This window comes from Rutilus rutilus (assembly GCF_951802725.1).
Source record: "Rutilus rutilus genome assembly, chromosome: 23".
NCBI classification, from domain to species: Eukaryota; Metazoa; Chordata; class Actinopteri; order Cypriniformes; family Leuciscidae; genus Rutilus; species Rutilus rutilus.
This window is the reverse complement of record NC_140233.1, coordinates 17,500,215-17,527,159: the sequence shown is the minus strand read 5'-3', so window position 1 is coordinate 17,527,159 and position 26,945 is coordinate 17,500,215. Positions and strand designations below refer to the sequence as shown.

At 41.9% G+C, this 26,945-nt stretch overlaps 1 protein-coding gene across 2 annotated transcripts in view; it reads right to left on the bottom strand.

The window, feature by feature from the left end:
- Nucleotides 1–18,020: 18,020 nt before the first annotated feature.
- Nucleotides 18,021–26,945, bottom strand: part of LOC311283100 (uncharacterized protein) — a 29,039-nt gene continuing 20,114 nt past the window's right edge. The window contains exons 11-16 of one of the 2 annotated variants that reach the window (XM_084397289.1): nucleotides 26,097–26,342; nucleotides 25,034–25,232; nucleotides 24,449–24,654; nucleotides 23,799–23,899; nucleotides 22,649–22,820; nucleotides 18,021–19,389 (exon numbers count right to left, since the gene is read on the bottom strand). In XM_084397289.1, coding sequence (XP_084253415.1) covers nucleotides 19,001–19,389; nucleotides 22,649–22,820; nucleotides 23,799–23,899; nucleotides 24,449–24,654; nucleotides 25,034–25,232; nucleotides 26,097–26,342 — 1,313 coding nt within the window. In that variant the 3' untranslated portion in view covers nucleotides 18,021–19,000. The remainder of the gene's footprint in view (nucleotides 19,390–22,648; nucleotides 22,821–23,798; nucleotides 23,900–24,448; nucleotides 24,655–25,033; nucleotides 25,233–26,096; nucleotides 26,343–26,945) is intronic. The other variant, XM_084397288.1, reaches the window with a different exon arrangement.

Sequence of the window (26,945 nt, the reverse complement as noted above, 5' to 3'; positions counted from 1 at the left end):
CCATCAGCTGCCTCTGCCAGTCCCATGGCCCGACCAGCGACATTCACCGGTGAGGCGGAGGACTGCAGCGATTTCATCCTTCAGTGTTCTCTCTATTTTGAGATGCAAGCTCATCAATTCTCCAGCGATTCAGCCAGAGTGGCGTTTATAATTTCCCTACTGTCCGGTTGCGCTCTCCAGTGGGCTCAATCTCTATGGAATTCTAACGCTCAAGTCACCAAGTCACTTAACAACTTCATTCAGCACTTCAAAGAAGTCTTCGGCCAAACGGCGTCAGAATTATCCATACATGATCAGCTCTTCAACCTCGTTTCTTACAGCTTTCCGCCATGGACTCAATGTTAACATTCGTCAACTGATGGTTGTGTATGATGACTCGATGGGACTTGAGAATTTCATACAGAAAACTATCCGTGTTTCCCAACGCCTCACTGCCTGTGATACTCCACCATCTGCTGCATGTCATCCGCCCACGGCACCATCTGTCGCTCTTCCAGCACCTGAACCCATGCAAATAGACGCATGCCAGCTTACCACCTGACCCATGCGGAGCGTCAACGCCGGATTCAAAATCGTTTGTGCTTATACTGTGGGGGAGAAAACCATGCTATCAACAACTGTCCCGTACGACCCCAACGCCCGGCGGTGAGTACTATCCAGTTACCTCCTAAAATTTAAAAACTGTCTCGCACTACTGTATATGTCTTAACCTCTGATATATGTGTCTCAGCGCAAGCCCTCATCGACTCCGGCTCAGCGGGGAACTTCATCTCAACCCATCTCCTTCAGAAATTGCACGCACCCAAGAAGCGATGTTCACTGGATCTACGTATACACACCATTCAAGGAAAACCGCTGGGAAAGGGTCGCATCCGTCACTTCTCCCCCACTCTGACGCTCCGCATTGGATGTCTACACTCCGAGGACATCACTTTCATGGTGCTGGAAGAGTCCACTGCTGATCTCATCCTGGGACGCCCGTGGATGATCCAACACCAACCACTCATCAACTGGGACTCTGGTGAGATACTTCAATGGAGCGAAAGCTGTTTCCAATCCTGTCTCTCCACTGTTCAGAAGATATCCAATAACTCATCTTCCTCTTCATCAACTCGGGATATTCAGAATCTCTCCATTAATTCCACTTCCATCGAGAGTCCTTAAGTCACCCATAAAGTGGAGATTCCTGATGAATCCCAGGTGTTCCAGGATGTCTTCAGTAAGCAGCTGGCTACCAAATTACCACCTCATCGGCCATGGGACTGTGCTATCGACCTGCTACCTGGAGACACATTACCTAAGGATAAGTATATTCATTGTCCATCACGGAGCAGACGGCCATGGAGGAGTATAGTGAGGAAGCCCTGCAACAACAGTTCATCAAGAAGGACGGAGGCTTGAGGCCGTGCATCGACTACCGTCATCTCAATTCACAGACAGTTAAGTTCAGTTATCCCCTTTCTCTGGTCCCGGCTGCTCTTGAACAACTCAGAGGAGCTCGTATCTTCTCCAAGTTGGACCTGCGTAGTGCCTACAATCTGATCCGCATCCGTCGAGGTGCTGAATGGAAGACGGCCTTCATCACACCCTCTGGGCACTACGAATACCGGGTTATGCCCTTTGGCCTGTCCAACGCTCCGGCGGTATTCCAGGGCTACATGAATGAGGTATTTCGGGAATTCCTCAATCGATTTGTGGTGGTATACATCGATGACATCCTCATTTACTCCCGAGACCTCTCTGAACATCGACACTACATCACGCAGGTCCTTGAGAAACTTCGAGCTCACCAACTTTACCTCAAACTGGAGAAGCCTTTTTTTAACTTTTCTTTTTTCTTTATCTATCTATCTATCTATCTATCTATCTATCTATCTATCTATCTATCTATCTATCTGTCTATCTGTCTATCTATCTATCTATCTATCTATCTATCTATCTATCTATCTATCTATCTATCTATCCGACCAGTGGGGAAGGTCTCTGCGTGTTACTGTCTTTCCACGTGGCAAAATGTTTGGTCACTCTTAGCATCATGGGCCAACTTTGAGTTACAAAAGGCCCCGAGCCTCCAGTTGCATTTCATTATATAGCTTTTCACATGGAAACATTTGCTAACAATGGTAATTTGCATTCAGTGTTTATACCCTTTGGGGGTAGGAGACCATTTGTCTAGAGACCACCTTCCTTTGTGTGCCAGTTATCTCTAAACTCTTAAAAACCTTATTACCTTTTGTTTTACTTATTTGGGAATGAGACACTTGTACCAGTCGCACTGAGACATTTCAAATGATACTAAACATGTATAATACTTGATGATAATTATTAACATTAAAACATATAGACTAAACCACATAGCTTTACCAGGGAAGGTGATATATCCTCTGTGCAGTCATAGAAGATTAATCCTCTGTTCAAGCAGGGAAGTTTAACAACAGTTACAATGTGTTAACAGTAGTTTATCCTCTAATCTGCTTGAGAAGAAGGTTCATCCTCTGTTTAATCAGGAAAGTTTAACAACAATTAAAAGTGTGTTAGCAAATTGGTTCTCCTCTGCTTGCCAGGGAAGGTTGAATACATTATGATGAGTATTCATAACTAGCTATCCTTTACTTTGTCAGAGAAGTTATTGGTTTATCCTCTGTTTATCACAAAATGGTTAGAAGGAATGCTAGGCTGGTTCCAACAATTGAGAAAGATGGACTAGCTACCCCTTTATGGACAGACAGTGAGTTCAAGTCGTTGTTAGCAGAGCACATGGACTCCATATAGTGACTGAGTCAGTCAGATTGGATTTGACAAGAAATTTGGTATTCAACCAGAAAAAGTATGGTCTATTGAAGAATGCAAGAAGGTGTTGGGTGCATGTATCAGGTACAAAAAACATAATTGGCATTATCTGCTGCCACAGAGAATTTAGCTTATCCATTGCACAAGAACAAACTCTGTGTATTGGTAAGTTAAAAGAACAGAACAAACAATTGCATACTCAAGTGTCCTGTCTCACGAAAAAGGTGGGCCATAGCAAGGCCTCAGCCAAATGTGACTCAGAGGACCAACAGTCAGTACATAGAGAGACTTGCTGAGAGTTTGCCATCAGTGCATAGACATTTTTCTGAGTTTAGGAGAGAGTTGTCCAGAAAGATGCGGCTCTATGATATGTCTCTAGCTGAAGTCACCCAGCTAATATCACAGATCTTGACTGAGTCAGAATTCAATGATTTTGAAAGTGCTGTAAACAATTCAGATTTTCAACATGCCAGAAAAGATGAATTGAGAGAGGGAGTTCTGAGAGTGTTAAAGAACATTGTTGGACCAAACATGGACTGGTCAAAGATCACTAGTTGTGTACAGAAGAAGGATGAAACTGTTAGTGAGTACACTGAAAGATTTTGTCAGTCAGCTGCAGCATACAATGGGATAGCTGACACTTCAGAAAAGGTGCTAGATGATAATGGTCCCCTAGTTCGCACATGGTTTGATGGTCTTTTGTCAGAATGTAGAAAGGCATTGCCTTTCTTAGACTTCACATGGTCCACTAGAACCCTGCAAAACAACTTGGACAGGTTAGCTACTTGGGAAAGAGACTCTGATGTCAAGGCAAGAGTAAAAATCGCAGCAGCATCCTTTAAGGTCAACACAGAGAATCAACAGAAACACCATGATGTCTTCACAAGCGGCAACCTGGTGTAAAGCATCACCTCAGATTTCCATGAACAAGCCTCATGAGGGACGAGTCATCAGAGCGACTCTACGTGGGAAATGGACTCTACAGGAAACAGACTTCACTGTTAAGACTAAAATGTTAATCTCCTTCTCAGAGAGTAGCTCTCTCTTCCAGTTCTTCCAGTTTTTCCAGTCTTACAACAGCAGTGTTTTACTGTAGCACAAGTGTTATTTTAACATCAGTCTAAACCACAGGGTTTAGGGTTTCAGGTAGGCCTACATTAGGTTTATTTATTATTTACATATATATATATATATACAGTCGTGCTCAGAATTAATCATACCCCTGGTAAATACGATCAAAAATGGCTGTAAAAAATAAATCTGCATCGTTTATCCTTTTGATCTTTCATTCAAAAAATTGGCAAAATCCTAACCTTTCAAGTAAAAGAATTGAACTATTCTGACTTTCTGAATCTATAACTATTTATTTCATCACATTATGAAATAAATGTTTTTCTCCAAAACACGTTGGCCACAGTTATTGATACCCTTTTATTAAATACCTTTTTGCAATCTCCTTTTGCCAAGATAACTGCTCTAGGTCGTCTTCTATAATGCCTGATGAGTTTGGAGAACACCTGACAAGAAATCAGAGACCATTCCTCCATACAGAATCTCTCCAGATCCTTCAGATTCCCAGATCCATGTTGGTGCTTCTTCTCTTCAGTTCACTCCACTCATCAGGTCAGGGAACTGGGACGGTCATGGCAGAAGCTTCATTTTGTGCTCCCTAACACATTTTTGTGTTGATTTTGATGTTTGTTTTGGGTCGTTGTCCTGATGGAAGACCCAACCATGGCCCATTATAAGATTTCTAGCAGAAGGCGTCAGGTTTTGATTTTTTATCTGTTGATATTTGATAGAATCCACAATGCCATGTATCTGAATAAGAAGTCCAGGACCTCCAGCAGAAAAATATGCCCACAACATTAAAGATCCAATGGTATATTAAATTGTACACATGGGTACTTTTTATCCTTGTGTGCAACAAACCCATCTAGCGTGTTTGCTGCCAAAAAGCTCTTTTTTTGTTTGTTTCATCTGACCACAGAACCCTGTGCCGTTTGAAGATCCAGTCGTGTCTGACCACTGAATATGCTGGAGTTTGTTTTTGGAGGAGCGAGGAGCATTTTTCTTGAAAACCTCCCAAACAACATGTGGGGATGTAGGGGTTATTTGATTTTTTTTTTAATAGGCTTTCTGACCCCAAGACTCAACTAATCTCTGCAATTCTCCATCTGTGATTATTGAAGAGTCTTTGGCCACTCACACTTTCATCCTCACCGTCCATTAAGACAATATAGACACACGTCCTCTTCCTGGCAGATTCGTAACATCTTTAGTTGATTATAACTTCTTAATTATTGCCCTGATGGTCAAAATGGGGATTTTCAATTCTTTAGCTATTTTCTTACAGCCACTTTTTATTTTGTGATGCTCAACAATCTTTTGCTGCACATCAGAACTATATTCTTTGGTTTTACTCATTTCATTGTGATGTATGATTAAGGGAATTTCCTCATATTTAAAATCCTGTGAAACAAGAAGTCATGGCTGGACAATTTCATGTCCTAGTCTCCCTGGTGTGCTAAAAAAAGGTAAATATTAATGGGAATATACTTCAGAGATATTTTATTCATAACAAATTCTAGGGATATCAATAATTGTGGCCAACGTGTTTTGGAGAAAAACATTTATTTCATAATGTGATTTCCCCCTCACTTTCAATTCTTTAACTTCAATGAAAGGTTAGATTTTTGCCACTTTTTTGAATGAAAGATCAAAAGGATAAACGATGCAGATTTATTTTTTACAGCCATTTTTGATCATATTTACCAGGGGTATGATTAATTCTGAGCACGACTGTATATATACAGTGCAATGCATAAGTTAATACACCCATGCTAAAGTTGACTAAAAAGAGGAATAAAAAATCATATTTTGGAAATTGAACTTAATGCCTTAATTTAAAAAATTAGGAAAAATCCAACCTTTAAGGACACCAATTTTCTTTGTGAATGAATAATGTATCGTAAATAAATAAATGTTCTTCCTTAAAATACATGGTGCATAAGTTAGTACACCCCTATGTTAAATTCCCATAGAGGCAGGCAGATTTTTATTTTTAAAGGCCAGTTACTTCATGGATCCAGGATACTATGCATCCTGATAAAGTTCCCTTGGCCTTTGGAATTAAAATAGCCCCACATCATCACATAGCCTTCACCATACCTAGAGATTGGCATGGTTTTATTTCAGTTAGCCTAAAAGCTAGTTTGATTAGCATTGATGCAAATCAAACAAGCTTTTAGGCTAACTGAAATAAAACCATGCCATTAACATAGGGGTGTACTAACTTATGCACCATGTATTTTAAGGAAGAACATTTATTTATTTACGATACATTATTCATTCACAAAGAAAATTGGTGTCCTTAAAGGTTGGATTTTTCCTAATTTTTTAAATTAAGGCATTAAGTTCAATTTCCAAAATATGATTTTTTATTCCTCTTTTTAGTCAACTTTAGCATGGGTGTATTAACTTATGCATTGCACTGTATATATATATATATATTATTTATTATCTAAAAGGCTTTTAGTCTTACTAAACTCTCTTCTAATTAATAGGTGTGGCTAGTACGGTAATTCCTGTGAAGACATCCTTATGTCATGACATATAATGACATTATAAAGAATTGTTTGCTGTAGGGTTTGTGACAGTTTGGGATGGGACCTTTGTTTGGGATGGGACCAGTTTGGGCTGCATCCCTTGAAGGCTCCGAAAGTCAGACTCAGCGTTGTTAAATGGGGCGGTTTAGTCTACAGACTTCTGTATTTGTCGCTTTGTAACTGTGACAGCTGCCTTTGACTAGCGACAGTAACGTTGGTACTGGATTTTGTCAGCTAATGTTACTTTGTACAAAGTAAGATAATCACATGAACAAGCCAATCAAAGTCTTCAATTACTTGATAATTGCTGGCAGATGCGTTTGATTGCACAGGATTGTTGTCTGACTTCTTTGCTTTTGATATGTTGTTAAACTGAAAACTACGGGGGAGAAGGTGTGTTTGTATATGAATTGTACAAGTATGCTAAAAGTATTCCAGTCCAAGCTATTACTGTGGCATGGTCAACAGGTCATTTGTTAAATTCCACACTTTGGTTTCTGTTGAGGTGTCATCACAGACTGCAGTAAGAAAATGCAATTTTCATTTATTAATGGGTTTGAACAAAGTAAGCTTGATGTCTGTAAAGACATTTTTTTAATTACCCATCAAAAATGGCAAACACTATTCCAGCAGCTATACTGCGAATCTCAACTTCCAAAATAGTACCAGACTTTGACAGACATCAAGGTGACCAGTTTTCGTGTGCTTGTGACAAACTCAGTTCACAAACTCTGTAATAATAAAAAAAAATAATATATATATATTAATTACGACTAAAGTCTGTTTTTGGGGAAACTTTAAGGGAAATCCTCAAAGCACATGGTTGACCACAGGCGTCCCACATAAACTGGCTAGATGTTGATATTTTTAAAGTATTGAGCTTTTGGCGCCTTTGTTTGTTTACTGCAACAGTGATCCGGCTGGACTCAAAGGAGTGAATGGCAGTATGGCACTGTGCTCGCCATGGTGCCCTGTCTATCTCTTCAAGGTAATTTGGGTCGATGTTGCATTGTTGGCTTTGATGCCATTCTTGTAACATTTGAGTTGCCCTCCTTATCTCTTTTCCCCTTTTTGTTTTGACATCAACAGGACTGTTTTTTAGTCTTACCAGTTTTAGTCCTAACAGTGCTTGTCAAGAAATTGAATCTATGTGTTTTTACACATTTTGGAAATATTAACTACTTTACTAGGTTTTGTTCTACTAGTTTTGCTAAATGTAAAGGGAATGTCCAATATACCAATTATAATTACACTCACACTTTTTCATGTTTTCTAATCAGATCTGGACAGTTATCAGAGTTCTATGTAATCCATAATATTTATCTTGCTCTACCACCCCTTACTGTAATTTAACAGTTGGTTTAGGAATAATTAATTTGTTTGTAATACCCAGTGACGTCATATTAACTGTAATACAATGTTTGTACGTTAGAGCATATTTGACAGAGTGTTTGGCATGTGGGGTGTGAACAATTTCTTAGCATTAACGTCTGTTCAAATTCACATCAAACTTTTTATGACCTTTCATAAAATTCATAAATTATACAGTTTTGTAGCTTGACAGATGACAGTAGTTGTTTGGAATACAATGTTGTTTTTATACTAAATGGCTTTGATACACTGCCACACTAAATAAATACACTAAAACACTAAAAATAATAATCTTTCCAAAATTGTCTATGCTCTTATATGAATCTGTAATGAGCAGGAGAAATCAGGAGAAAGCAGGCAAAGGTGAGGATCTAAATGCAGGCGTTTTCAATAAAGTAACACATTGAACAGATAAAGTACTCAAGGAACAAAACCACAAGGATACCAGAACCAGAAGTAACCATTACATGTACTGACAAAGTAACAAGGGCTATACAGTGCCCTCCACTAATATTGGCACCCTTGGTAAATATGAGCAAAGGTGGCTGTGAAAATAACAAAAACAATTGAAAGTGGGGGGAAACTCAGATTATAAAATAAATGTTTTTCTCCAATGCATGTTGGCCACAATTATTGGCACCTCTAGAAATTATTTTGAGTAAAATATCTCTGAAGTATATTCTTATTCATATTTACGTTTTTTAGCACCCCCCTGGTCTAGGAGCATTGTCCAGCCATGACTTCCTGTTTCACAGGAGTATAAATATGAGGAAACACAATGGCCAAGTTCCCTTATCATTCATCACAATGAGTAAAATATAGTTCTGATGTGCAACAAAAGATTGTTGAGCTTCTCAAAATAGAGAGTGGCTGTAAGAAAATAGCTAAAGCATTGGAAATTCCCATTTCCACCATCAGGGCAATAATTAAGAAGTTTCAATCAACTGAAAGTGTCACGGTTTGTAGTTAAGGAGATGAGACGAGGGCTCAAATGCAGAAGAAATAAAGGCTTTTATTAAGCAAAAAAATAAAACAAAATACAAACAAAACTACCCCGAGGGTGAAAATTTCACTTCAATTCACTTCACTTCGGTAAACATACAACATACATATGACAATTAACCAGCACACGACTGCAAACACAGGGGGAATAAATAGGGAGAGCAAACAAAGCAGTGACAAGCTATGTGCTCACACCAAACATGACGAAAAACACAAGCACATGGCCAGTAAAACAAATCACAAGCCATGTGCTCACACAAAACGACACATGAACACGCAGCCAATGAGAACACTCATAAGCCACGTGTTCACACAAAACATGACAACATGAAAAACACAACCTGCTTGTTACACAGTACAAGACAAAACATGACATGAAAGCAGGCGGCGGATGAAAACATGAACCGCGTGCTACACAGAACACAACCACAGATCCAGACAGTAGAGCATAAGGTCCGAGCGAACTCGAAACCGCACGCTCACACGACAAGACAGAGCACATGAGAACGAGCGAAAGCTCATCCTGTGCGCTTACAACAGAGGACAAACATGCGGAGCATGAATGTCCGAATCCTGACACAGAACCGAAACCAAACTAGATTGATGTGCCGGGATCCAAACACCACGCCCCGCACATGTAACAAGGTGTACAGACGAGAGCTCACGGCTCGAGGACACTCGAAGCCACGTGCCAACACAAAGCAATGACAAATCAGGAGTGTCAGAGCTCTGTCACAGAACCAAGAAATACTCTAGACAGAAATGACAGAACCCTGACAGAAAGATGTTACAAATCTGCCTGTAAAAAGGAGAACATGTGTATGTATATCATCATAATGCAAAGTGAGGAGGATAGTTCGAGTGGATAAAGACTCTCTAAGCATCACAGCTGGAGATTTGCAGAGATTAGTTGAGTCTTGGGGTCAGAAAGCTTAAAAACAATAAACAAACGGTACCTTCATCACCACAAGTTGTTTGGGAGGGCTACATTTACATTAAATAATTTAGCAGACACTTTTATCCAAAGCAACTTACAAATGAGGAGAACAATAGAAACAAATCAAAACTAACAATAGGGCAGCAATATGCAAATGCTGTGACCAGTCCCAGTTAGTCTAGCACAGTACATGTAGCAAGTTTTTTTGTTTTGTTTTTTATATAAATAGATATAGAATAGTAAGTGTTAGTAATAATGGGTCAAGTGTTGCCGGAAAAAGATGCGTCTTGAGCAGTTTCTTGAAAATGGCTAAAGACTCAGCAGCTCAGTAAGGCAGGTCATCCCACCAGGTAGGAACAGTCGAGGTAAAGTCCGGTGAAAGTGATTTGTGCCTCTTTGGGATGGCACTACAAGGCGCCATTCACTTGCAGAACGCAAGCTTCTGGAGGGCACATAGGTCTGAAGTAGTGAGTTTAGGTATAGGGGTGCAGAGCCAGTGGTTGTTCTGTAGGCAAACATCAGTGCCTTGAATTTAATGCGAGCAGCGATTTGCAACCATTGCAAGTTTTTTAGGAAAGGTGTGACGTGCGCTCTCTTAAAGACCACTCTAGCTGCAGCCTTCTGGATCATTTGTAGAGGTTTTACAGTGCATGCTGGAAGGCTTGCCAAGAGAGCATTACAGTCCAGTCTGGATAGAACAAGAGCTTGGACATGGAGTTGTGTAGCATACTCTGATAGGAAGGACCTAATCCTCCTAATGTTGTATATGGCAAATCTGCAGGACCGGGCAGTTCTAGCAATGTGGTCTGTGAAGTTCAACTGATCATCAATCACAACTCCAAGGTTCCTGGCTGTCTTGGATGGAGTTATGGTTGACGAACCTAGCTGAATGGAGAAGTTGTAATGGAGTGCTGGGTTGGCCAGGACCACAAGCAGCTCTGTCAGCTCTATCTGCAGTGATAGGAAAAAACATTTTTCAGAATGACAGATCCTAGTGATGACATGTAGATGGGGAAGAGAAGTGGTCCAAGCAGTGAGCCCTGAGGCACCCCAGAAAAATCTTTTCGCTCATCAAAAAAAAAATCATATTTTTTATTCAGTTGTCAGACAATACTGGAACTTAAAAAGGGGCCTGGTTCTATTGTCAGATGAAACAAAAATTGCTTTTTGGCAGCACACCCACCAGACTGCTTTGGTGCAAACAGGGTTAAAACGTACCCCATGCCCACAGTTAAATATACTACTGGATCTTTAATGATGTGGGCCTATTTTTTTGTTTGTTGTCATCTTATTCAGATACATGGTATCATAGATTCTTGCAAATACCACAAGTAAAAAAATCAAAACCTGACCGCCTCTGTTAGAAATCTTATAATGAGCCGTAGTTGGATCTTCCACCATAACAATGATCCAAAATAAACATAAAAATCAACACAAAAATGTGTCACTGAGCACAAAATGAAGCTTCTGCCTTGGCCGTCCCAGTTCCCTGACCTGAACCCTATAGAAAATGAAAGGGGTAAACTGAAGAGAAGAAGCACCAACATGGAGCTGGGAATATGAATGATCTGGAGAGATTCTGTATGAAGGAATGCTCTCTGGTCTTTTGTCAGGAGTTCTCCAAACTCAGACATTATAGAAGAAAACTTGGGTAACAATAATTATGGCCAACGTGAACTAGAGAAAAACATTTATTTCATAATGTGAGTTTCCCCCTACTTTTAATTGTTTTACTTAAATGAAAGGTTAGAATTTAGTGATTTTTTTTTTTAACAGAGGCAAACAAGCTTAAAGGGATAGTTCACCCAAAAATGAAAATGCTGTCCTCATTTACTCACCCTCATGTTGTTCCAAACCTGTATGACTTTCTTTCTTCTGCTGAACACAAAAGAAGATATTTTGAAGAAAGTCGGTAACCAAACAACTGATGGACCCCACTGACTTACATAGTAGGAAAAAAAAAATACTATGGAAGTCAATGGGGACCAGCAACTGTTTAATTACCAACCTTCTTTAAAATATCTTCTTTTGTGTTCAGCAGAAGAAAGGAAATCATACAGGTTTGGAACAACATGAGGGTGAGTAAATGATGACAGCATTTTCATTTTTGGGTGAACTATCCCTTTAACAAGGTAACAAGATACACCTGGGTAGACTAATAAATCTTACCCTGTGGGACATTGGCTAACGCAGAGTTGAGAGAGAACATGTTCCTGTAAACAGTAACTGAATGGATTGTGTAAATGGAACAATACAATACTGTCTCCACTGTGTAAATGTATTCCATACAATTTTTATGTTTCCTGATGTGGTCTGGCAGATGTGGCCACTAAAATGTTAAAGTAGCCTATAGAAAAGAGCTGTGTAAAATTTTAGCTACAAGTCATAAAGTTTTGTAACAACCCAAGGATGAGCACTTTATGACAATTTAAATATATCAGATCTGAACAGTTATCAGAGTTCTATGTAATCCATAAAATGTATCTTGCTCTGACACTCCTTACTGTAATTTAACAGTTGGTTTAGGATTAATTCATTTCCTCGCAATACCCACTGTCATCATATCACCTGTAATACAATGTTTGTACATCAGAGCAAATTAACAGTGTTTGGCATGTGGGGTGTGAACAAGTTCTTGGCATTAACATCTGTTCAGATGCACATCAAACATTTTATGACTTTTCAAGATACAGTTTTTTAGCTTGACAGATGACTGTTGTTTGGAATACAATGTTGTTTTCCACTAACAGATTTTTTTCCCTAGCAGGTAGTTAACACACAGATTTGAAGTCGAGTGAGCTGGAAAAAAAAACAACCTTTTTTCTAAATTTCCTAAATCATAGGAGAGGGTGATAGCATCTGTAATCCAATGTGACATACACTGCTTGGTGACCGCATTACCTCTATTGCCACCACCAAAGCATACCAGAAGCAGAGAGGATATACAGTGGGTCCGGAAAGTATTCAGACCCCCTTAAATTTTTCACTCTTTGTTATATTGCAGCCATTTGCTAAAATCATTTTAAGTCTTTTTTTTTTCCTCATTATTGTACACACAGCACCCCATATTGACAGAAAAACACAGAATTGTTGACATTTATGCACATTTATTAAAAAAGAAAAACTGAAATATCACATGCACATGCACAGCACACTCAGACTCTGCTACCGGGTGCCTCCCAGAGAGAGCCTCCTGAGCCGAGCCGAGTCCCTGTTCCACCTCGCTGCCCCACTCCGGGTACGCCAACGGTCCCTTTGGTCCCGCTTGTACGGTCTCTGCGACCCTGGTTAGCTCTCCCCAGTCCGTCTTGCTGGCTCATTCGGACCATCAGGCTCGGCTATGCGATTCAGTTCGCCCGGCGCCCCCCAAGTTTCAGGCCATCCACTCCACTACAGTGGGAGCAGCTGATGCCCATGTCTTGCGAGCGGAGATCGCAGTCCTACTGGTGAAGGACGCGATAGAGCCGGTCCCTCCAGCCAATATGAGGTCAGAGCACTACAGTACCTACTTCATTGTACCCAAGAAAGGTGGTGGGTTACGACCGATCTTGGACCTGCGAGTTTTGAATCGGAGCCTCCACAAGCTACCGTTCATAATGCTCACGCAGAAACGCATTTTCGAATGCATCCGTCCTCAAGATTGGTTTGCAGCGATCGACCTGAAGGACGCGTACTTTCATGTCCCGATTCTTCCTCGACACAGGCCGTTTCTGTACTTTGCGTTCGAGGGTCAAGCACATCAGTACAAGGTCCTGCCCTTCGGGCTGTCCCTGTCTCCCCATGTCTTCACGAAAGTCACGGAGGGGGCCCTTGTTCCCATGAGAGAACAGGGCGTTCGCATTCTCAACTATCTCGACGACTGGCTCATACTAGCACACTCTCGAGAACAGTTATGCGAACACAGGGACCTCGTGCTCAGGCACCTCAGCCAGCTGGGCCTTCAGTTCAACTGGGAAAAGAGCAAACTCGCCCCAGTGCAGAGGATCTCTTTTCTCGGTATGGAGTTGGATTCGGTCGCACACACAACACGCCTCACAGAGCAACGCGCTCAGTTGGTGCTGAACTGCTTGAACACGTTCAAAGGTAGGACGGCGGTCCCACTGAAATTTTTTCAGAGGCTCCTGGGGCATATGGCAGAGGCAGCAGCAGTAACTCCGCTTGGGCTGCTCCATATGAGACCGCTTCAGCACTGGCTTCACGGCCGAGTCCCGAGATGGGCGTGGCATCATGGCAATCACACCGGCGTGCCGCCAGACCTTCAGCCCATGGTCAGACCCCTCGTTCCTGTGGGCAGGAGTCCCCTTGGAACAGGTGTCCAGGCATGCTGTGGTATCCACAGATGCCTCTGCCACCGGCTGGGGTGCCACGCACAATGGGCATGCAGTTTAAGGGGTGTGGACGGGCCCCCAACTGCATTGGCACATCAACTGCCTCGAGTTGCTAGTAGCACGTCTCGCTCTGAGCCGCTTAAAGAGGCCGCTACAGGGCAGAGACGTGCTGGTCTGTATGGACAACACTGCGGCCGTTGCGTACATCAACCATCAAGGCGGTCTGCGCTCCCGTCGCATGTCGCAACTCGCCCGCCATCTCCTCCTCTGGAGTCAGAGGCATCTGAGGTCGCTTCGAGCCATATATGTCCCCGGTGTGCTCAACCGTGTGACCAATGAGCTGTTACGAGCTGTGCTCCTGGGAAAATGGCGACTCCACCCCCAGGCGGTTCAGCTGATGTGGAGAGAGTTCGTGGAGGCTCAGAGACCTCCCACTGCCAGCTGTTTTACTCCCTGACCGAAGGAACACTCGGCACGGACGCACTGGCTCACAGCTGGCCTCGGTGCCTCCGCAAATATGCGTTTCCCCCAGTGAGCCTACTTGCACAGACACTGTGGACGAGGAGCAGGTCCTTCTGGTGGCTCCCTATTGGCCCACCCGGACCTGGTTTCCAGAACTCATGCTCCTCGTGACAGTCCCTCCCTGGCCCATTCCTCTAAGGAAGGATCTTCTGACTCAGAGACGGGGCACCCTATGGCACCCGCATCCGGACCTCTGGAAACTCCATGTCTGGTCCCTGGATGGGACGTGGAGGTTCTAAGTGACTTACCCCCAGAGGTACTTAACACCATCACTTCTGCATGAGCGCCGTCTACAAGACGTGCGTACGCCTTTAAGTGGAACCTGTTCGTCGAGTGGTGTTCTTCTCGCCAAGAGGACCCCCGAAGATGTTCGATAGGGTTCGTGCTTTCCTTCTTGCTGTCTCCCTCCACCCTCAAAGTCCATGCTGCCGCTATTTCAGCATATCACGACCATATAGATGGCAAATCAGTGGGAAAGCACGACCTGGTCGTCAGGTTCCTTAGGGGCGCGAGACGGTTAAACCCTCCTCGACCCCCCTCCATACCCTCTTGGGACCTTTCCCTGTTGCTTCGAGCAGGTGTCCTCCCGTGTTCTCACCCTAAACGGGGAGAAGCACTGTGAGAACCGGCTCTGTCTGCTTGCTGCACCCTACTGTGCACCCTTATTGCTCCAGAGTCAAAACCTGTTGAGTCCTCCAACACCCTCGGCCCGGACATGGCGGAGCGTCCGGTGCCAGGCCTTATCCGCTGAATCCTTGAGAACAGGGTCTAGGCTGGGTCCCATATGTGTGACCCTACGGGGATCCCATATGTGTATATTCTCCACGGCTACTCCTAAACGGAAGCCCGTGTCTTTCCCTTGGGCTAAGTCACCCACTATTCATATGCAGTACAACCCTCGGGTTAGTCCATATGTGTATACTCACATTACTCGTTGCTTCCACATTTTTCCACAAAAATGTTGCTTCCACAGCGTTCCTCTGCCTCAGATTGGGCATGCTTTCCCAGTGTTATCCAATAATCTCACTGTATGGGTTATCACGGAACAACAGTGACAGATACACTCAGTGTAAGCCCTCTCCTATCGTCCTTCCAGGCAAGAGGGTGTAGAGTAGAGGTCTTCACAGTGAACCCGAGACCCGTCGACCCGGGACCCGACCCGGGACCCGTACGGGTTCGGGTCTATATTTTAAATTATCAGCCGGGTCCGGGTCGGGTCCGAATTTATTACTTCGGGTCCCGGGTCTGTTTAACATTGTGTGTAATACCCGTGCGATCGGAGTCATCAGATCAGACTCGGAGAAAACCGTGATTAGACACTGCTGGTGTTTTTTTGTAACTTGCAACTTGTAAAATTAGGACACTCAAAATAAATTGCGTTAAAAAGCATATTTTAGGTTGATCCAGCTAGCGTGCATGTGCAGTCTCAAGCGCGTGTCATGTTTCTATGGCAACCAGCAGAGTTTCAGTGAGGGACCGCCAAACCGCGCTTTAGATTTTACAATATAAATTAACAGTCTTGTTTAATCTTAAAGTTTTAGTGGTCAGATTCAGACTCGATGCAGAGCAGAGCACGGAGATGATAGCAAATAAATAACGTCAGCGGCCATGGCACTGAACGAGCAATCGTTATTATAACGTTAGTTCAAAAGGGCAAACAGTCAAAGTTATTATGCGAGTTTACTCGAGTCAGAATGTATGTTACATGTGCAAAGTTGCATTTGTCATCCGTCACCGTGACATCAAGTGGACTTTTGAAGCTGAAATAATGAGTGGATTAAGCTTGGACTTGGAATAACTAGAGGAATAACATGAATAACTTTCTTGTCGGAGGATTGTAATGCATGATCACAGCCAGTCAGGTAACGTTAACGTTACAAGGAAGGGAGAGGAGACTACTACGCTTCCATGGCTCCTTAAATTAGGTAAGACAAAAAGTTGTATTTTTCGCAACAGGTTTATTGACTTGTAATAGCATTTTAAGGTGGAATATATGACAATCGGGTCCAGTCGGGTCTGTGTCTTCCCGGCGGTTTCGGGTCCAGGTTTCAAATAATAGACGGGTCCAGGTCGGGTCCGGTTAGGCATTTCTCGGATCTGCACGGGTCCGGGTCCAGCTTTTGAAATAATAGACGGGTCCGGGTCGGTTCGGTTTAGCACATTACGGGTCTCTTTCGGGTTCGGGCACGAATTTTTGGACCCGTGAAGACCTCTAGTGTAGAGGCTTACACAGGGCGCTGGATGGGGTGCAGCAGCTGTGGCCCTTTAGTAGGGATTCCTATTCGTCGGGTCTCGACGTGGCATCGACTGACCTACCGAAGAGGAACGTTTCGGTTACATATGGTAACCCTCGTTCCCTGAGGGAGGGAACGGAGACGCCACGTCCTGTCGCCACATCTGCGGCGGGCAGCTTTTCAGGCTTGGCTCCTCAGCAAAAAACTGAAGAGCAATCACACCAGCTGCTCGTTATATACCCGCGCTGCGAGGCTGAACAGCTGATGCAAATGATTGCATGCCAATATGTATTGGCTCGTTTTAGTTTCACTCGAAGTAGATTGGCCTCTCTAGCGAGATTCCTATTCGTCGGTCTCGGCGTGGCGTCTCCGTTCCCTCCCTCAGGGAACGAGGGTTACCATATGTAACTGAGATGTTTTGTTTTGTGTGAAAACATGGCTGGAAGAAGTGAAAGATTATTACATCCAAGTGCTGAGGGAAATTATATGAATAAAGTAGTGTTTATAAGCGATGCGCTGCTTTGCGCGGGAAAACTGCTCTATTTCTGCTGTTCCATAAAAAAAATTTTTTTACATTTAATGTGGATTTACATTTTCATTTAGGCTGTCTGAGCAGACCAAATTTTTGTGCTGTTGTAAATTTAAACCAGTTGATGGAATAAAAGCTAATGAGACATTAAGAATTTTGATTGTTAAAATAGGGGTCTCCTGGAAAAAAGTTTCGGAACCACTGATCTATGCCACTGACCTGAGCGATTGATAGATTCTCAGAAAACCGACCAAACATAATCTCTCTTGCTCCAGTGTCTCATGAGACAAAGGAAAGAAAGCCCCCAAAGTGACCTCCTGATGAGCCGCAGAAGGTACTTTTGGATTGTAGTCCGGTCTGGTGTGCAAAATAACTCTGTCATCTCCTGGTGCAAAGTCTAAGAAGGATGAGCCTACTGAAAGAGGGAGGTCTCCTACTCTCTTGAGTGATGTTAATGCTAATAACAAAGCCACGTTGATAGCATTTTTTCTGAGATTGACTCCAAGGGTTTAAATGGGGCTTCCGTTAAGGATCCTAAGACCAATGCTTGGTCCCAGGAAGGACAGTTAATTTGTTAATTTGACAAAAGAAAAAAGGTTGTGATTTTCTTTTCTTTCTTTTTTTTACAGTGTATGCAAAGACATTCTCAAGACTTACTGTTCAGCAAAACAGCCAATAAAGAGACAGATATATTTTTCTGAAATGGATTGAATATTCTTTACTAAGAAAATATAGGATCTCTAAATAAACTGTCACCTTCTAATCACCCCCCCAAAAAAAATGTTTGGTACCACTTTTTAGTAACCATCATTAATAACATTAACAAACATTACATTACAGACAGAGTTATATTACAATAACATAACAGTCTACATAGACGCTGGCATCAATATTCTGAAATTCCAGATAAATATATACAGTATATAAGAATAAACATATCAAGCAAGAACATAAAAAAGATGCTATAATGTATCGATTTAGCATTAATTACAGAGTTGTCTGTTGTTACCATCTTCCAGTCCAGTGGGTTTTTAGTGGTCGACCGATATATCAGCCAATATTTGGCGATTTTTAATGATCGCATCACCCGATAATTTTTTCTGTTTGGCTGATAGGTTGGACGCAGGGCTTTTTTTTTTTTTGACAGCCAATACTTTAATTTTGAAAGCAATGAGAACGCCATAGCATAAGAATCTGAGCTCCCATTTCTGTCTTTATTAGTTTGCTGTCTGTTTTACAGTCCTGTCTAATAAATGATAAACAGAGCTGTTAAACACAGAAAGTAAACAGTATATACAAAAAAGTTTTTGCTATTATTAATAATTGAAAGACAAACACTATACTTTCTCGTACTGTCAGCATACAGCAATACGTCTTTATATAATTTAAATTTAAGTATTTGAATCTAAAAAAACATTTTCATTTCATAAACCTTGCAAACTTTGGCAAATCCAGCTGTGAAATCTTGAGGTGTAAATTTATAGCCATTATAAAAACGTGTGAACTCTTATTATTTATATTTTTAATATATAATGTGATATATATCGGCCATTGGCCAACCAGCGAAAATATCGGCATTGGCATCAGAGATTTAATAAAAACAATATCGATCGACCACTAGTTTTGACCACAGAAGTGTGCGTGTAAAGAATTAGTAGAATTTATTTAGTGACCATATTTTAGGTTCTGTTGAGATGTGTATTCTCAGTAGCATCCTCCTCATCCTGCTCCTCCTCCGTGTCTGGCTCGTGGATGAAACCATAGCGACGATAGACAGATCCATCTCGGCTGGTGTAGACCACATCTGCCTCGTCTCCGCTGTCCTCTGGTTCTGGTACTCCATGGGGCATGGGCCGGGAACTGGCCTCCCCGCTCAGCCGTTCATAGCTCTGTCTCCAGCATAACCTTTTTTTGGCCCTTGCCTGTACCAGAGCAAACACAACTAGAGCTAGCACTACAGCTAGCAGCAGAGCAGCAGGTAAGGCTGCAGATGCGTGCTGTACCGCTTGGGACCTTAGAATAACTTCATCCTGAGTTTTACTCGGAACAGGTGCCTCAAGACACAATGCTGTAAAAGAAAAAGAAGAAAAAAAAGAATAGCATTAAAGGGACTTTTTCACTGTAAAACCTATAAAATGAATATTATACACATACATATGTTGATGAGCAAAAACATTATGACCAGTCACCTACTGTTGATCATCTTCAATCAAGGCCTTTATCTTCAAGGTAAGTAAACAACCAGTTTTTATTATCAATGTGTTGGATGCAGGAGAAAATGAGCAGGAATAAAGATCTGAGTGACTTTGACAAGGGCCAAATTGTTATGGAAAGGCGACTGAGTCAGAGTATCTCTGAAACTGCAAGGCTTGTGAGTTGATCCCGGTCAGCAGTGGTGAGAATTTACCAACAGGAGGGAAAAACCACAAACCGGCGACAGGATGTTGGCCACCCAACAAAGGCTATCCCGTCTGGTCCAAGCGAAGTCTACTTGTCTGCACAGGTCACACCATGTAAATGATGGTTAGGGGAAGAATGTGTCACTCACAACACAAAGTTCATCGCCGCGTATGGGGCTGCATAGCTGCAGACCAATCAGAGTGCCTGTGATGACCCCTGTCCACTGTCAATAGCGCCCACAATGGGCATGCAAAAGTCGGAACTGAACCTTGAAGCAGTGGAAGAAGGTCGTCTGGTCCGATGAGTCTCGTTTTCTTTTACATCATGTGGATGGCTATTTACATGTGTGCCATTTACCTGGGGAAGTGAAGGCACCAGGATGCACTGTGGGATGACAAAAAGCCGGTGGAGGAAGTGTAATGCTCTGGAAAATGTTCTGCTGGGAATCCCTAGGTCCAGCCATTCATGTGGCAGACTGATCTCATGAAATGGCGTATGTATGACACGCCAATTCGTATTTCCATTTTTGGCGTGCTATCAACACGCATAATCGCTTTTCAGCGTGTTTATCAACGCCGTTGACTTAACGTTACATTACTCTCTATATAAATATATATGATTACCCCAACCCCGTCCCTAAACCTACCCGTCACTTTGGTTAATACCATTTATGAGTCTTCCCCTACCATCCTAGTAAAAAAATATCGCTCCCCAGATGTAGATTTACATTTTGCTTCGTTTCGCTCGGACATTTAACGGCGTAGACATACACGCGGAATCACTCGGACATTTAACAGCGTAGACATACACGCGGAAGATGACGGCGTGGACATACACGCGGATAGCTCAAAATGCGTATAGATAACACGCCACTTGACTTGAAAGTGGCGTGTATGTTTATGCAAAGTCATGATGTCATGTTGCATGTGGACATAAATTTGACACGTGCCACCTACTTAAACATTGTTGCAGACCAGGTACACCCCTTCATGACAATGATGTTCCCTGATAGCAGTGACCTCTCCCAGCAGAATAATGCACCTTGTCACACTACACACATTGTTAGGAATGGTTTGAGGAACATGATTAAGTTCAAGGTGTTGCCCTGGCCTCCAAATTCCCCAGATCTCAATCCAATTGAGCAACTGTGGAATATGCTGAACCAACAAGTTTGATCCACGGCGTCTCAACCTCGCAACCTACAGGACTTGAAGGATCTGCTACTAATGTCTTGGTGCCAGAGACCACAGGACACCTTCAAGGTTCTTGTAGAGGCCATGCATGAACAGCATATTAGACAGGTGGTCAGAATGTTTTGGCTCATCGATGTGTGTGTGTGTGTGTGTGTGTGTGTGTGTGTATATATATATATATATATACACTCACCTAAAGGATTATTAGGAACACCTGTTCAATTTCTCATTAATGCAATTATCTAATCAACCAATCACATGGCAGTTGCTTCAATGCATTTAGGGGTGTGGTCCTGGTCAAGACAATCTCCTGAACTCCAAACTGAATGTCAGAATGGGAAATGAAAGGTGATTTAAGCAATTTTGAGCGTGGCATGGTTGTTGGTGCCAGACGGGCCGGTCTGAGTATTTCACAATCTGCTCAGTTACTGGGATTTTCACGCACAACCATTTCTAGGGTTTACAAAGAATGGTGTGAAAAGGGAAAAACATCCAGTATGCGGCAGTCCTGTGGGCGAAAATGCCTTGTTGATGCTAGAGGTCAGAGGAGAATGGGCCGACTGATTCAAGCTGATAGAAGAGCAACTTTGACTGAAATAACAACTCGTTACAACCGAGGTATGCAGCAAAGCATTTGTGAAGCCACAACACGCACAACCTTGAGCCGGATGGGCTACAACAGCAGAAGACCCCACCGGGTACCACTCATCTCCACTACAAATAGGAAAAAGAGGCTACAATTTGCACAAGCTCACCAAAATTGGACAGTTGAAGACTGGAAAAATGTTGCCTGGTCTGATGAGTCTCGATTTCTGTTGAGACATTCAGATGGTAGAGTCAGAATTTGGCGTAAACAGAATGAGAACATGGATCCATCATGCCTTGTTACCACTGTGCAGCAGGCTGGTAGTGGTGGTGTAATGGTGTGGGGGATGTTTTCTTGGCACACTTTAGGCCCCTTAGTGCCAATTGGGCATCGTTTAAATGCCACGGCCTACCTGAGCATTGTTTCTGACCATGTCCATCCCTTTATGACCACCATGTACCCATCCTCTGATGGCTACTTCCAGCAGGATAATGCACCATGTCACAAAGCTCGAATCATTTCAAATTGGTTTCTTGAACATGACAATGAGTTCACTGTACTAAAATGGCCCCCACAGTCACCAGATCTCAACCCAATAGAGCATCTTTGGGATGTGGTGGAACGGGAGCTTCGTGCCCTGGATGTGCATCCCACAAATCTCCATCAACTGCAAGATGCTATCCTATCAATATGGGCCAACATTTCTAAAGAATGCTTTCAGCACCTTGTTGAATCAATGCCACGTAGAATTAAGGCAGTTCTGAAGGCGAAAGGGGGTCAAACACAGTATTAGTATGGTGTTCCTAATAATCCTTTAGGTGAGTGTGTATATATATATATATATATATATATATATATATAACTAAAACATACGTTTTTAAGTGTTTTGTGACTGTTAATAGTTAAATTTTTTTCAATCAAACCACAACAATTTGACAGCTATAGCAGAAAGGAGGATTTTCAGTGAATTATGGCATATGTTTTTCATCTGTTTCTCATATAAAGCTGTTGTATGGCTTGCAAGTCATATAGAAAATGGTACTGCAAGTAAAACAGTAAATATATGACTCCCATTGTAAAAATGCATGGCATTGTGTGTCTATGTGAATTACCCATTAAAAAGCTTAAAGTAAAAACTTGAGCAATACCTGAGCCTGTATCGCAGAGACAGCACGTCCTGTCCTTCTGCCCTGACTGGCAGCAAGGCAAACACTGACTGTCAGTGGTATGTAGGGCAAAACCCGAATGACAGGTGAGACAGCTCCTGGGCCCGGCACTGGAACAATGTCTACAGGACTCATCACAGGGTTCACAAACTCCCTAATGCCATTGAAAGAGATACATGTGGAATGAAATCTTTTGTTCTGTTTGACAGTTGCAATGTATTGTTGGCTTATTAAAAAAAATCTTACAATGACAGTGAAAGGGCTTCACAGAAATGTGAAGCATATCATTTTCTAAAAAACATGAATTGTTCTGTTAAAATTTGTATTATTTGATCTGTAAAGCCATTAAAAAAATTACCACTTTTTTGTTTCAGGGTTTATGATGGTGTATGCTGACAAAATTGGACATAACCTTATACATACCTTCACACTATTGAAACAGAGTATTTTAATGTTTATGGACAGACCTTACTGTAACCTAGATTTTGCTTAAAGAACCAGTTTTGATGATTTGTAAAGACATGGGAATGCAAGATCATTATAATTAATTATACATCTGATGTATTTTAGGACACATTGTTAATGAGAAACTCAATAAGTGCTTATTACAAATAAGACATAATGACTATTCTGGGAATTTTGTAGTGCCTTTAGATCAAAAGATTCATAAGAAACATACTTTCCAGTCACACATTTTTTTTAGATAGTTTCGTCTTGGTAATGACGGTAAATAAATCTAAAGAGTAAATTCTGTTATAAAGAGTTTTATAGTTCAACATTTACTTTATAGTCTTTAGACTTGTTTAAACTTTGTTAAATTGTGTAAACTTAACACTGCATACTATGCTTTCATGTTTTAGTCACAGATATTGTTGTCTTGCACAATGAACATGACACTATTTTGCAGGCAAGCAGCTGTTATCTTTTAAAATGGCTATAGATTATATTTCCTTCCTAATCAATCAATGACATTCGAACAGACGAACATTTGTTAGCTACAATAGCCACGTGATGATAGCTCACATTTGGATTACAAAGTTTTCAAGAATTAGTAATGATAATTTTCATCTTTTCACATAAATAGCAGTAAATAATGAGGTACTGCTATAAATACTCTGACATAAGCACTTACACCCTGTGAGTAATATCGACTCTCCTCGCAGTGAGGGTAACACACGCCATCCTGCAGGACGCTGCCCCAGTCACACGTCACACATCCCTGAGGAGTGCTATCTGCAAACAACACAGAAACACGCAGATGAGAAAGGGCGAGGCGCATACGGTTTCCTTCAAAGAGATGCTAATCTGAAGTTATTTTTGAGGTCAGAATTTCACTTCCTTAAGGGAAAAATAAATTTTCATTGTAACGAACATTGTGCCATAAGTTCTGTTTATTGAGCTTAAATTGTGAACCCAAACCATTCCTTTTAGAGTGGGAGGTCATTAGTAAGTATGAGTACCTTATAACTACTAGATTTCAAATCTCTTTCTATTCAGGGAATCCTGTTCCAGCCTAACTTCCTTAGAGATGGACAGGAATGCTAATAGATTTTTCCAGGAATTATTTACTTCCTTGGTGGTTAAGTCAACAGGTTTTATTTCATAGCGCTTTCTACAGCGTGCATTTTAGCACATTAAAATCAATCAGCAAACTGAATATCTGTTTGCGTTGACATTTTGAGATCAAACAAGGGCCACCATATAATGATAAGAATGAAGATTGTAGTAGATGTTGGCATTACAGAATCTCATAAAATTTAAGAACAATGATAACAGAAGCACCTGTGCAGGACTTGCAGCTGGTGTGGCACTGTCTGCAGCTGTGCCCGCTCTCAAAAAAGCGCTGTGGACACTGATCCACACACTGTTTGGTGCCCTGCAGGTCCAACAAAGGAGGTGTGCACACCCTGCAGGCGTCCGGCCCTGGGCCCGTGCACTGCTCACAGGAACGGTCACACTTCTCACAGCGCTCCTCTGAGCTGTAGTACCTGAGGACGGGACATCAAGACATGCATCTCTTGTTATTATATGCAGACAATGAAGAGAAGGCAGGAAGTTATTGTGGAATAAGATCAAAACAGGCCAGAATCAAACCTGAATTTACAATTTGAGCACCACATTATGTGCAGCCACGCCACTAGGGCACGGCTCTGGTAGCTGTACAAACCTTGCCGATAACAATTTTACCCTTGCCAAAGTCATTCTTTACCTAAAGTGAGTCTTTAACTACTTGAAGTTATGAAAAATCTTAGGAGCAATCAGTTTAATCTAACTCTGGTACTCATACTAGTTGCTTTCTTAGCTCTTAATTAGCAGTGGATGGATGGCATTTTGTTGTGTGTGTGTGTGTGTGTAAGATGATCTCACCCTGTGGGACAGTGGCTAACACAGAGATGAGAGAGGAGATGAAGGTAGCCTGGTGCACAGCTCAGACAGTCTCTGGGTGACGCCCCGGTGCAGGTGGCACACACATGATCACAGGGCATACAGAAACCCAGATCCACCCCGTCGGCCTCTTCATGGGCACTGTAAGTTCCCACAGGACACTTGCTCACGCACGAACCATCTGGAACACAAACACAGTCTATTTAAACCAGTAACTTTAAGTAGAACTTGTACATTAAAACACCACTTTGCTGTTTCTACTGCACTTTGGATCCAAAAGAGGGATTAAAAGCCTGATGAACACTTTAATTCAGTATTACTAATTATAAACATAAGAAAAAAATATATATATTTTCAAGTGCCCCTATTATGCTATTTTAAAGGTTCCTAATTTTGTTTTGGTCTCCTACAAAAAAGGTTCACATGCATCCAAGGTCAAAAAACACTTTAATTTCCTCATACATTGCAGCAAACTATTTGTTCGAAGATTCAGCTTCTCTGAACTCCTCCTTTCCACGAGCCTACTCCGCTGTGATTGGTCAGATGGCCCAGTCTGTTGTGATTGGTCTATAGCTTACAGCGCATGATGGAAACGAAACGCCCATTACCATATCTTAATTTCAGCTCCGGAGGCTTCCTCAATCCTCAGCAATTGTACACAGTGTAAGAACAGTAACAATGGCTTCGATTTGACCATATTTCGAGCGCAAACATTGGAAGAACTAGTTGATCAAGAAAAAGAAAATTTCTTTCTTCTGCTGAAAAGAAAGGAAGATATTTAGAAGAATGTCAGTAACCAGACAGTTTCTGGTCTCATTGACTTCCATAGTAGGAAAAAATTATACTATGGAAGTCAATGAGACCAGAAACTGTCTGGTTACTGATATTCTTCTAAATATCTTCCTTTCTGTTCAGCAGAAGAAAGAAATTCATACAGGTTTGAAACAACTTGAGGGTGAGTATATGATGACAGAATTTTCATTTTAAAGTGGAGTATCCCTTTAAGAAAAAGAAATGTATTGACACAAGTTCAAGTCATACGTACTGTGGAGATAGTTGGGCAGGGCACAGGTCTGGCAGTCAGTGGGTCCCGGCCCCTCGCAGGACTGGCAGAGCCGATGACATGCTTGGCAAGTGAACTGGTTATTCTGGAGGAACGTTCTGGGTGGGCAGTCTGAATCCCCGGTAACCCCACACATCATGGTGTTGGGATCAAGAACGAGACCCTTTTCGCACTGCATACACTGGGTGGGCTCAGGACCCACACAGCGTGCACAGGTCTGGTGACATTCTACGGAGACAAATATGGGACATATAAGAACATTTTTATATTTGTTTGCATATCAGCCACATTTATCTTCATATATTCAATTATTGTGATTATAAAATATAACCAGTAATTAATATAACCAGTTTATAACCACTTGTGTATTTGTTTGATGTTCAATCTCATCCGTTTCTTTTTTGACAACTAATTAGTGCAAAAAAAAAAATCAAGATGCATATGCGAGCTGAACATAGTATTCCATGTTAGAAAAAACACAATGTGAACAGTATGTGCGTACTATGCTGATGACAAAACTTACATCACGTACGCGTAAAAAAAAAAACTAATTATAGAATTTTGACTGTGAAACAACAGGCCGGGGGCAGTGTTGCCATCTTGTGGACAAAAATAAAATAAAATTCAAGGCGCATGTGCAAGGTGAGCAAGTCTACATATGCACTCTTAAAAAAAAAATGGGCTGCACATGCTATGCTGATAATGAAATTGACCTCACGCACACTGTACACATACCTTTACCATAAACATTAAGCTCTAAGTATACTTTGGGCGTACTTTTAAATTAGAGTTGCCAATATCTCTTAAGTCCTTCACACATTAATCAACGCG